General features: G+C 43.5%; 1 protein-coding gene across 1 annotated transcript; it reads right to left on the bottom strand.

Moving 5' to 3' along the window:
- Window positions 1-1,875: 1,875 nt before the first annotated feature.
- On the bottom strand, window positions 1,876-11,047 carry ireb2 (iron-responsive element binding protein 2). The gene is made up of 21 exons (XM_077711256.1): window positions 10,947-11,047; window positions 8,698-8,802; window positions 8,453-8,618; window positions 8,159-8,296; window positions 7,214-7,453; window positions 7,065-7,134; window positions 6,087-6,270; window positions 5,868-6,007; window positions 5,634-5,805; window positions 5,072-5,172; window positions 4,880-4,996; window positions 4,164-4,323; window positions 3,959-4,094; window positions 3,793-3,877; window positions 3,366-3,647; window positions 3,189-3,293; window positions 2,963-3,105; window positions 2,658-2,805; window positions 2,444-2,566; window positions 2,201-2,386; window positions 1,876-2,125 (listed from the first exon to the last, which is right to left on the bottom strand). The coding sequence occupies exons 1-21, from the start codon at window positions 10,969-10,971 to the stop codon at window positions 2,012-2,014; spliced, it is 2,940 nt and encodes a 979-aa protein (XP_077567382.1). The 5' UTR covers window positions 10,972-11,047; the 3' UTR covers window positions 1,876-2,011.
- Between the last annotated feature and the right edge of the window lie 223 nt (window positions 11,048-11,270).

Genomic DNA, 11,270 nt, shown 5'->3' with positions numbered 1-11,270 from the left:
AACGTCTTCCTCACGATGCTTTTTTTGTGCGTCTTTGTTTGTTTTTCACACTGCTCGTTTTCTTTCTTTAATTTTAGCGGCCAAACGGAAACAATCTGACACTAAATATCTCAAAAAATAGAGATTAATTTTGGCTGCTTACACAAAAAATGGCGGTAAAGTCGTTTTTTTTTTTTTGGAGAAAGCTAAAAGAGATTCCCGTTAGGTGAAATGATGCCATGTTTTTTTTTGTGGGCAGGAGCTGGATTCAAACAAATGTTTGTGTGTGTATCTGTTTATGTTTTTGTGTGTTTTTTTGTGGGTATGTGAGTGTGTATGCTGTCTATGTAACAGGAGAAAAATGTCCTCCATGTTCACCTATCTCACGGAAAATGCCTAGGCAAAGAAATCAAATAAAAGTTGCACTGTTTACACGTGGATATTGGCACAAAATGGCGCCCCAGTGTGCTTTTTATTCTTACAGGTGTCAACATTTCATCATTCAAAACAGAGAAGTGGCCAACTCCAGTCCTGTAGAGTCAAAATCCAGTCCGTTTTTCCCAAATATCTCTCCTCTACCACACCTGAATCACATCATCAACTCCTCAGTAAGCTTTGCAGTAGTTTGATAGTGATTCTGATTATTTGATTCAGGTGTTTTGGTGGAGAGAGATATGGGAAACTGGCTTTAGATGGCCAGATCTGATGTATAGTAGAGCCTTTTCTTCCAAAAAAAAAGTTAAAAATGTTCTTTTTAAATGCTCATGTATTAGAAACACTACTTTTCTTCAAAAGGAACATCATTGTTATGTTGTTTGAGCTTCAAAGTGAGAAGTTAGAAGACTCGAGGATTGGTAAGTGGACACTTTAGCATTGAAGCTAAGTACCCAACTCACTTCCCTACTATAGACTGGATCACTACATTCTTGTTTGAGCTGTAAAGTGACAAGATGGAGGGTGGCAGGGGAATTGATCCAGGTAAGTGAGTACTCCTACCACTTAAGCAAAGACACGTTACTATTATAGCATGGACTGACTCACTATTTTTTTGTTTCAGCTGAAAAGTGACAATGTGGGAATAGATCAGACTACGTACCTCTCGCATGGTAAGACCTGTTGAGTTAACCATGGACTGGCTGTTGATGGACATATTTCGTTCGCATGGTAACCTGGCACTCTACTAATACTTAGGATACATCCACCTCCCTACTATGCACTGGACTGGTTCACTATATGTCTGTTTCAGATTCAAAGTGAGAAGTTGTAAGATGCGGCAATTGATCCAACGTTCTCTCTTGGGTTCCAAACGGACGCTCTAGGTCAGGGTTAGGGAGCCATATGTGGCTCTTTTGATGGGTGTATATGGCACTTCGCCTTTTTAAATCATACTTTTTCTTCATTAGACTCTTTTGCATGCATTTTTCTCATTGATACTCATTGATTAGCAACAGTGAAATAATGTTCTTAAAAGAATTCACTTTTTTTTACTTTCAAAGTGCTGAAATTAATCATAAATGCTCACATTTCCATGTAATTTTTATTTTTAAATTCGGAGTATGGCTCTCAAAGAATAATGTTTGAAAATATAAATTGTTTATGGCTCTTTTTGTCAAAAAGGTTCCCGACCTCTACTCTAGGTTGTGAGCTAAGAACCCAAGCCTCCACCCTACAATCGCATGGACTGGCTATGAAAAGAGAGAAGAAGTTGGAAGACTCGTGATTCGATCCATCAACCTCTGGCATGGTAAGCAGACTCTTTCTCTCGTGAACTAAGTACCCAAGCCACCTCCTAACAATGCCATGGACTGGCTATCTATGTTTCTATTTGAGCTTCAAAGTAAGAAGTTGCAAGACTTGGCCATTGATCCAACTAAAAAAAGCCATTGAGTTGACAAAATACAAACAATCTCATCTTTTTTTCTTCCTTTATTGTGAAGTCCAACTAGTTGCAGTCAACTTGAGTCCAAAAAAAAAAACCTAAGTGTCTCATAAAGACCTTTTCGACCCGTCTGGCTAATTTGTGTTCCATATCTCAGAACATGGTCCGCCGTGCCACGTATCTCAGGAGTCCTCCATGCTGCAGAAAAGCCACGTCGGCGTCGTCGTCCAACTCTGCCGTCACCTCGAAACGTTTCCCGTCATCCGTCTGGACCAAAAAAGTGTGAGGTTAGTAAATAAAATCAATGTCAACAACGCCAGATTGCCATTGTCATCATCTCACCTGAACGGCGAGCTTTTGGCGCGGCCCCAGACGGGGCGGGACTTCCACGGAGAAGCTCTCGGCGCCGTTGAGCCCCAGCGTGTCGGCGTTGTGTCCGGCTTCGAAGCTCAGAGGGAGGATGCCGGCGCCCACTAGCTGCCTCTTGTGCAAGCGCTCAAAGCTTTCGGCGATTACGGCGCGGACACCCTGCGGGACGACAACGTCAATAAACGTCTTCGACATACAGTGAGCGGTCATCCGTACCAGTAGGTAAGGTCCTTTGGCTACCCAGTCCCGAGAACTCCCCGACCCGTAGTCCTTCCCAGCCAGGATGATTAATGGAACGCCGTCTTTTTGATAGCGTTCGGCCGCCTCGAACACGTCCATCTGGGCAGAGGGAGGAGCTAATGATGTCACAGACCGCCATCGTCCAGGGAGGTCAAGGACCGTCGTCGTCGTCCAGGTAAGTGAAACTCACCGTTTGTCCCGAGGGGACGTGTAGCGTTTTGGGTCCGGCTTTTCCCACCAGTCGGTTTTGCAACTTGATGCTGGCGAAGGTCCCTCGGGTCATCACGGCGTCGTTTCCCCGCCGCGAGCCGTACGAGTTGAATTCCCGAGGGGTTAACCTGCCCAAAAAGGGGGAGGAGTTTACATTCAGAATTCCAATGCTAACCACAACCATAATTTTATGACAGACTACAGTGTTTCTGCTCCATTTCTTATCCACAATTGCATTTGTTGTTGACAGGCTCCGCCCACCAAAAATCCAATCGCCATAAATACCTTTTGCTGACTAGGTACTTGGCGGCGGCGCTGACTCTGGCGATGCTCCCGGCGGGCGAGATGTGATCGGTCGTCACCTTGTCGCCGAGGAACAACAAGACGTGCGCCTTTTCTATCGACGGCAGGGGCGGGGCTTCCTTGGTCTAAGTCAAGACAAGTCCCATCTCGTCAAATTTCATTTTTTTGGGATTAAACCATCTGCAAATGAGCCAGTCTGCGCACTCACCAGTTTGTTGAAAAACGGCGGCGAGCGGATGTACGTGGATTTGGCGTCCCAGGGGAAGACTATGGAGTCGGGACACTCCACGCCGTCCCAGAAGGTGTTTCCTTTCTGCAAATGGACGGACAGCATTTGTTCACTGTTCAAAATGGCACCCAATCCAAAACCCCCATTTTTTTTTACCTGCTCCCTTTCCTTGAGCTCCCTAAAAACAGAAGAAATGACGGCGTCCTCCTCCGTCCGCCGCACCTCCTCCCTGGACGGCCAGACGTCCCTTAGGTACAGCTCCTTCCCATCCGAGGCCACGCCCAGGGGCTCCTTCTCAAAATCGATACCCATGGTGCCAGCAATGGCGTACGCCACCACCAAGGGCGGCGAGGCCAGGTAGTTGGCGCGGACGCAGTCGCACGGGCGGCCGTCCAAGTGGCGGTTGCCGGAGAGCACGCTGCAAGCCACCAGCTCCCCCTGAACACCCCCCAAAAATGTTACAACTCCATCATATAGTGTCCAATCATCCTCCAGTCAGGTAAACTTGACTTTTTTTTAGGATTTTTGAGCTGGATTTCAATATAGTTATTAATTATATTATTTATTATTCATTGCAGGTCACCTGTTTGATGGCATCCACGACAGAATCCGGCAAAGGCGCCGTGTTTCCCACGCAGGTGGAGCAGCCGTAGCCGATCACCTCGAAGCTGTGGCGCCCCCCAAAGGAAAGAAAGGAAATTAAATCCATATCGCCATGTTTTCCAATGACAAGAAGCACTTTCACTCACCCCAACTGGCTGAAGTAGGGAAGCACCCCACTGGCGTTGAGGTAATGCGTGACCATACCACTTCCGGGCGCCAGGCTGGTTCGGATGTAAGGCTTGACCAGAAGCCCCGCCTCCACCGCCTTCTTAGCCAGCAAGCCTGTTCAATGAACCGATTAACTTTAACTCTTTAAAAGGTCATTGTTTTTTTAACATTGCGAAATGTTACCTGCAGTCAGCATGACGGCGGGGTTGCAGTTATTAGTGCAGCTGATGACGGCGGCCAGTACCACCGAACCGTGGGCCAGCTGGTACTCCCGACCCGCGTGCAGGAAGGAGACCTTCATGTCTTGCTTTTCCTTGGAGATGTTAAAGCCTCTGGGCCCCAACTGACAAAACACAAGTAAGCCATGTATTTATTGTCTCCAAAATGATTGTCCATAAGCCATAATATTGTTTTTAATGTTTTAAAAAGCAATTCAACCAATAATAAAACACATGAACAGCAAATATTACGTTTTGGACTAGCCTAGTGGTTAGTTAGTACATTGCCTTTTACTGTTAGCTTCAAAGTAGCTAAGCTAATGCTACAAAATATGTCATCTTTGACCCTGTCAATGATTTGAATTGAAAGCTTTATTGATATTGTATGTAGATTGTGTTTTGGAGAAGTCTACTGTTAGCTCATAGCAAGCTAATCTGGTTAGCACACGGTCTTTCACCATTAGCCCTAAAGTAGTGATGCTAACGTTGTAACACAATGTGTAATCTTTTAAGCTTTTAACAGCAAAAATTGCATTTTGGAGAAGTCTACAGTTAGCACATAGCAAGCTAAATAAATTAGCAAACTGTCTTTCACCGTTAGCCTCAAAGTAGCAATGCTAGCAATGTAAATGTGTGTTTCGCTAACAAATAAACACCCATAAACGGTTGCAAGTGGCTCACCTTCTCGTCCAGACAGCTCTGAAATCCGTCCTTCATGCCGCAAACAGCCACTCGGTCTTGCTGTCGTTTGGGCCCGCTCACGTGTGGCACCATAGTGCTCAAGTCGATTTCGATCACCTGCGTCCAGTTACAAAACACTCATTTATCCTTGGTCTTTTTCCCCCAGAAATTTGCCCCGCCGGCGCTTCGTACTTCTGAATACTGAGGGTCTTCAGCGGAGTCCTCGTACGTCCTGTAGAGCATGACCGCCTTCAGGTAGGACTCTAGTAACTCCAGCTTTTCTTGGGAGAAATCTAGAAGCAATGAGTAATCAAGTGTTAGTTAATCCAGGGAATGGAATTTAGAAAAGTATTTGATTATGTTGTGCTCATGAGCAATGGTCCCTCAAATTTTTCGTTGGTCTGGGCAGAAAGACAACCTCCCTGAGCGCACTGAGTACCAGTGTGAGTGACATCATCATTGCTCGCCATGGGCACACCAGTATAAGCAGTTGCATGTCAATGTTCCCACTAATTTTTCATGTAAATCATGCTGTAAAACACGAAAAACATAAGAGTGGACAGAGCTACTGCCACTGGCTACCATGTAAATGGCGCCATCATGGGGTAAGGAGTAAAAAAAAAGTTTGGATTTTATTTACTGCGTGCCATATCATTGCTGCTGCGCAAAGAAGACGAAATTAGTGCGCATCTTAGAGGGAACATTGCTCATGAGGAAAAGTGGGAATTTGACTATGACCTAAAATACTTCTTACGTGTCTTTTTAAAGTGCTTCACAGTGACCCGGTCGACGGGGAAAAAGCTGACGGTGGCGTTGTACTCTGGGCACATGTTGGCGATGGTGGTCCGGTCGGGGGCCGACAGCTGCGAAACGCCGGGCCCGAAAAACTCCACGAACCTCCCGCCGATGGAGGCTTGCCGTAAGTGCTGAAAGGCATGATAAAAGATTAACGGCAAGACTAAGTAACGCCAGAGAATGGCGGACATACCTTGGTGATGCCGAGAACCACGTCTATGGAGGTGCTGAGAGGGTTAATGGAGCCCACCAATTTGCAGCCCACCACTTGAGGGAGGTTCAGCGATAGCGGTTGGCCCAGCATCACCGCTTCCGACTCGATTCCGCCCACGCCTGGTGACCAAAGAGGAGGTTTTGAACATAGGTTCCTGGACCAAAAGTAACTGGAAGGAGGGGGAGGAGCTTGACTGACCCCAACCCAAGACACCCAGGCCGTTGATCATGGTGGTATGCGAGTCGGTGCCCACCACGCTGTCCGGGTAGATAAAGCCGTCTCGCACTTGGATCACGCGGGAGAGATATTCCAGGTTGATTTGGTGGACGGCGCCCACGTCTGGGGGAACCACGTTGACGTTCTTGAAGGCCTTTGAGCACCACTAAGCAAACAACCAATCAAGATTGTCAACAGATAAAACAGGTGAATTCAATGAAATCTGGAATGATTTTTTTCTTCTTTTCAATTGCATGTGACCTTTTATGTACACCTTTAAAAAGTAAGATGGATGAGACAGTAACCGACGGGTGTCAAAGTGGTGACCCGCGGGCCGAATCTGGCCCGCTGCATCATTTTGTGCGGCCCGAGAAAGTCAATCATGAGTGCTGACTTTCTGTTTTAGGATTGGATTTTTTTTTTAAATAGTACAGTATACTGCTTTTTTTGGTGTCAAAGTGGCGGCCCGGGGGCCAAATCTGGCCTGCCGCATCATTTTGTGTGGCCCGAGAAAGTAAATGATGAGTGCCGACTTTCTGTTTTATGTTAAAATTAAAATGATAAATATAGATGTATATTAAATTTTCTGATTTTGCCCCTTTTAAATCAATTGTCATTTTTTTTAATCCATATTTTCTGTGTTTTTAGTTCAAAAATAATTTTGTAAAAGCTAAAAATATATTTTAAAAAGCCAAAATAAACATTGTTTTAGATCTATAAAAAACTGAATATTAAGGGCTTTCAATCCAGTTGTTTTAATCAATTTGTTAAAAAAAATCTAAATATTATATCTAAAATAACCACTCCCAAAAGTAGTTCACGTGAAACGATTTTGTTTTCCAACGAAACATCATTTTGATCTGAGTCAGCACGATTTCAAAATAACTCGTGCCACATTTAAAAGGCCAAAATGTTTGTTTTTAAAGTGTTAAATGCAAACCTGTGACTTGAAACGTTTACCTTAAAAAATTGAAGCCTTTCTTTATTTCTGCCCAGCTCCAATTCCTGATTCTTGACCGCCGTATCCGCACTGTGGAAGACAAAAAAAATGGCTGGTGAGTTCTCCTCTTTGGGCCCCCATTTGGGGAAATTCAACTCCGGGCACTCACTCGGAAACCGGTTTGAGGTGGAAAGGGCAGAGGAGCGGCGTGTTCTCGATCTGCTGCGCCGCCGAGGCGTGTTGCCGACCTCCCGCCGGCGAAGGCGGGTCATGGCAGGCCGCTTTGCTGCAGTGGCCCCGCTGGACTCCGCAGTGGGAGCCGCTTCTGGGAAAAGGTTTGGAAGGGCTCGGGCGAGAGTTGCCGCCACCGCCGTCCCCTCCGCCCGGGTTTGGCGTGTTCTGTGCGGCGCTGTGGAGCCCAAAAAAAGTTGGAAGATTAGAAAATGGGTGATTAGCAAAGGGAGGGTCCAACAAAATATTGAAAAATTAGCAAAGGGAGAGTCCAAAAAACTTTAAAAGATTAGCAAAGGGAGAGTTCAAATTTGTTTACAGATTAGCAAAGGGAGAATCCATTTTTTTAAATTAGCAATTGGCAAAGGGAATCCAAAGAAATGTTGGAAATTAGAAAGGGAGAGTCCAAAAAATGTTTAAAAATGAGCAAATTAGCGATTAGCAAAGGGAGAGTTTAACAAATGTTTAAAAATTAACAAATTAGCTAATCGGAAAGGGAGAGCCAAAAAAAATGTTTAAAAAAATAGCGAGAGTAAAAACATGTTTAAAAATTAACAAATTAACCAATAGGAAAATTAGAGCCAATAAATGTTTAAAAAAATAGCGAGAGTAAAAAAATGTTTAAAAATTAACAAATTAGCCAATAGGAAAGGGAGAGCCAAAAAAATGTTTAAAAAAAAATAGCGAGAGAGTAAAAAATGTTTAAAAATTAACATTTTAACCAATAGGAAAATTAGAGCCAAAAAATGTTTTAAAAAATAGCGAGAGTAAAAAAATGTTTAAAAATTAACAAATTAACCAATAGGAAAATTAGAGCCAAAAAAATGTTTGAAGAGTAGATACAATTAGCAATTATTAAAGAGAAAAGTTACTCCATAACTACCATTTGCTGTAGTCTTTTTGAAGACAGTGGTCCACGATGAGGTCGGTGGGGCATTTGGGGTTCACCAGGTTGGGGTCCACGCCGTGCTTGACCACGGCGTCCCTCATGGCGGCTAGATCCACCATGGCGGGGATCCCGCTAGAAAAAGACAAACCAGCAATACATATATAAACAAATAATACAAATCGAATAAAAATTCATCTCTGGTTATTTTATAGATCCAATGATAATCCAATTGAGTAAACGTGGGAAGACATTGACGTCGATGGCAGCGAAGGGTGATGGCAAACTTACGTGAAGTCCTGCAGGAGAACTCGCGCCGGCGCGAAGGGCACCTCGACCGAATCCTGCCGCTTTTCCCAGTCCAAAATATTCTGGACGTCCTCCTCTTTGACGTAAAAGCCATCGCAGTTTCGGATGGCCGCTTCCAGTAAGACGCGGATGGACAGAGGCAGCTTGGCTAAAAAAAAAAACAAAAAAAAATAAAAAAATGATAACCCATTCATATATGTATATATTTATTTCATTTTTTTACTCACCATATCTTGGATCATTAAACTTGTGCGGGTTGAAAAATTTCAGACTCTTGTCGCCCGGTAGCGTGTCAATCAAATGGCGATAAGGGTGGGCTTCTGACGGAATGTCTGAAAAACAGTGGCGGTCTGTGAATTTCCTAGTGAGGCCTTCAGCTGTCGGGATCAATGCAACCCTCAAAAACTATTTTATATAAAATATGATACAATTTTGCTCTGCTTTGTAAGCTTATCTAACTTTTTCCCACTTGAAGGCATTATTAAGTACTAAGTATGAAAGAGATGAAACAACAAATACTACCGCCTAATCTTGTAGAGTGGTGGTGGCCTAGTGGATAAGACATCAGTTTCCCACTCCTTTGGTCTTGGGTTCAAATCCAAGTGCTTGCAAAGATTTTCCTAATATTATTCAGGTAAATGAAGGAGATAAAAGTACAAGTACTACTCCTAACTCCCACAAGGTGATGGCCTAGTGGTTAAGTCATCAGTCTACCACCTCTGTGGTCCTGGGTTCAAATCCCAATGCTTGCAAAGATTTTCCCAATATTATTCAGATAAAAGAATAAGTATTAATGCCTAAGTGTATAAGTATATGTGTTCAGTGGTGGATGAAGCATTTTGAGTAAAAAAATGACTAAGTGTTTCACCCCATTTCCTTGGATAAAACGTTTCAACACCCATGTATAAGTGGGGCACGAGTTGGTGTAGTGGGTTGCACACTCGCCTTTGCACCGAGAGAACGTGAGTTCGCTTCCCGGTGTCGGCGGTTCACTGACCAAGCAAGCGGTCGAGGGTCGGCCGAAGGCCGACCCGAGAACGCCTTTCGCACAGACAGGTCCATCAAGTGTCTTCCGAACTGCCGAAGGCAGTTCGGAATATAACCTTTTGCTGAAAAGTATGACTAAGTGTTTCATATAAATTAAAAAGTTTTTCTTTTTTTTTTCCTTCTTCTTATTCCATTGACCAATTCCTCTTTCCAGTTATTTTCAGCCAAACGACGGCAGCGGGAATCGTACCCAGGTCACCCAGACGGGAGTCCAGTGAACTAACCTCTGCGCCACCAAGTGGCTTACACTTTTCTTTGTAATCATTTGAGTGTCTTGACAAGAAGTACAAAGAAACAACTAAGTGAAAAAGTGTCCCAACCGGGATTCGAACCCAGGTCTCCCACATGGGAGTCAGGTGAGTTAACCTCTATGCCACAGATTGGCTACACATTCCTTTGTCATCATTTGAAGGTCTTGACTACAAATACATAGAAACAACTAAGGGAAAATGTTTGCCAACCGGGAATCGAACCCTAGTCCCCCACATGGGAGTCAGGTGAGTTAACCACTAAGCCACAAATTGGCTACTTTCCTCTGTCATTATTAGTAGATCTTGACTACACAAATAGAAACAACTAAGGGGAAATGTCAATGCCATTGTGATATGCTGGTATTTGTTTTAATACAAAAGGATATAAGATACGAAATGTTTCAAAATTATTTCTTTTAAATAATTAAATTACTTTAAAGGGAAAGACAGCAGCTTTATCCATCCGTAAAAAGAGAACATTAACAATGAATTGAAGAAAAATATTGTATTTTTCTGTTTCTGATTGGGAAAATTGAGGAAAAAATGGAAATATAATCCATTTAGTGTCGTGTATTTATTTTTTTAAACAAAATGTGGGATATTTTCCGTTTAGAAAACAGGAACATTTGAAACAAAGCAAAAAAACAACATCGCAATTTATTATGTGGAACATTATAAAAAGAATGTTGGTGTCTATAAGGAAAAAAATGTCTTAAATCATGATATTTGTCTTTTCTGTCCGTAAAGTGGACATAAATGAGTCAAAATATGAATTCTTAATTCCCCAATACGTTTTTTAAACGACCCCCGGTTGGGAACCTAATAGACGACGGCTAGCTTTAGCTTTGTAGCCTTATCGTGATGCCCATTTGTGAGCTACTTATCGCACAGCTGCTTAAAACAACTGGCACCGAAGATAAAGCACCCTTAAGAAAAACCATGCAAAGAACTAAGTCAGGGTGAAGTTAGGACAGGACGACGGAACTGGCTAATTTCAGCATTTTCTCGGCTCGTAAGTAAAAGCAAAGCTGTGTGTAGCGTTTAAAACGCTTCCATAACATAAACTGCAGACATATTCTTTTTTACAGAGACCGTGAGCCGCGTGGTTAATAACGACGGTCAGCGCATATAATATTGTTATAGAGGCGTGTAAGTACAATAAGAAGAGTCTTCAGTACCTTGGCCCGTGGACGCCAGCGCCATGATGACTTATGAAATCAACACGATTCATCCTCGCAAGCCCAGTAGCGACACCCCAACGGACCAATCAGACGACAGGAGGCGAAACGAACACGCCCACCGGCTTTTCGCCTTCTGATTTACGTAAAGAAAGTAAAACACACATTCTAGGAATTTAGGTTTAGTCTAGATGCCCGATTTACGCTTTTCATGTAAGGGCACAGGCGTTGACTCTCGTCGGCCATATTAGGTCGGGAACATTAATTACCATGACAGTATTTGTTCATGTGAACGAGTATTTTCAAAAGGCTATAGATTGCTCA

Source organism: Stigmatopora nigra, unplaced genomic scaffold (assembly GCF_051989575.1).
Source record: "Stigmatopora nigra isolate UIUO_SnigA unplaced genomic scaffold, RoL_Snig_1.1 HiC_scaffold_25, whole genome shotgun sequence".
Taxonomy (NCBI): Eukaryota; Metazoa; Chordata; class Actinopteri; order Syngnathiformes; family Syngnathidae; genus Stigmatopora; species Stigmatopora nigra.
The sequence above is the reverse complement of the archived record's forward strand: the minus strand, read 5'-3'. Positions and strand labels throughout refer to the sequence as shown.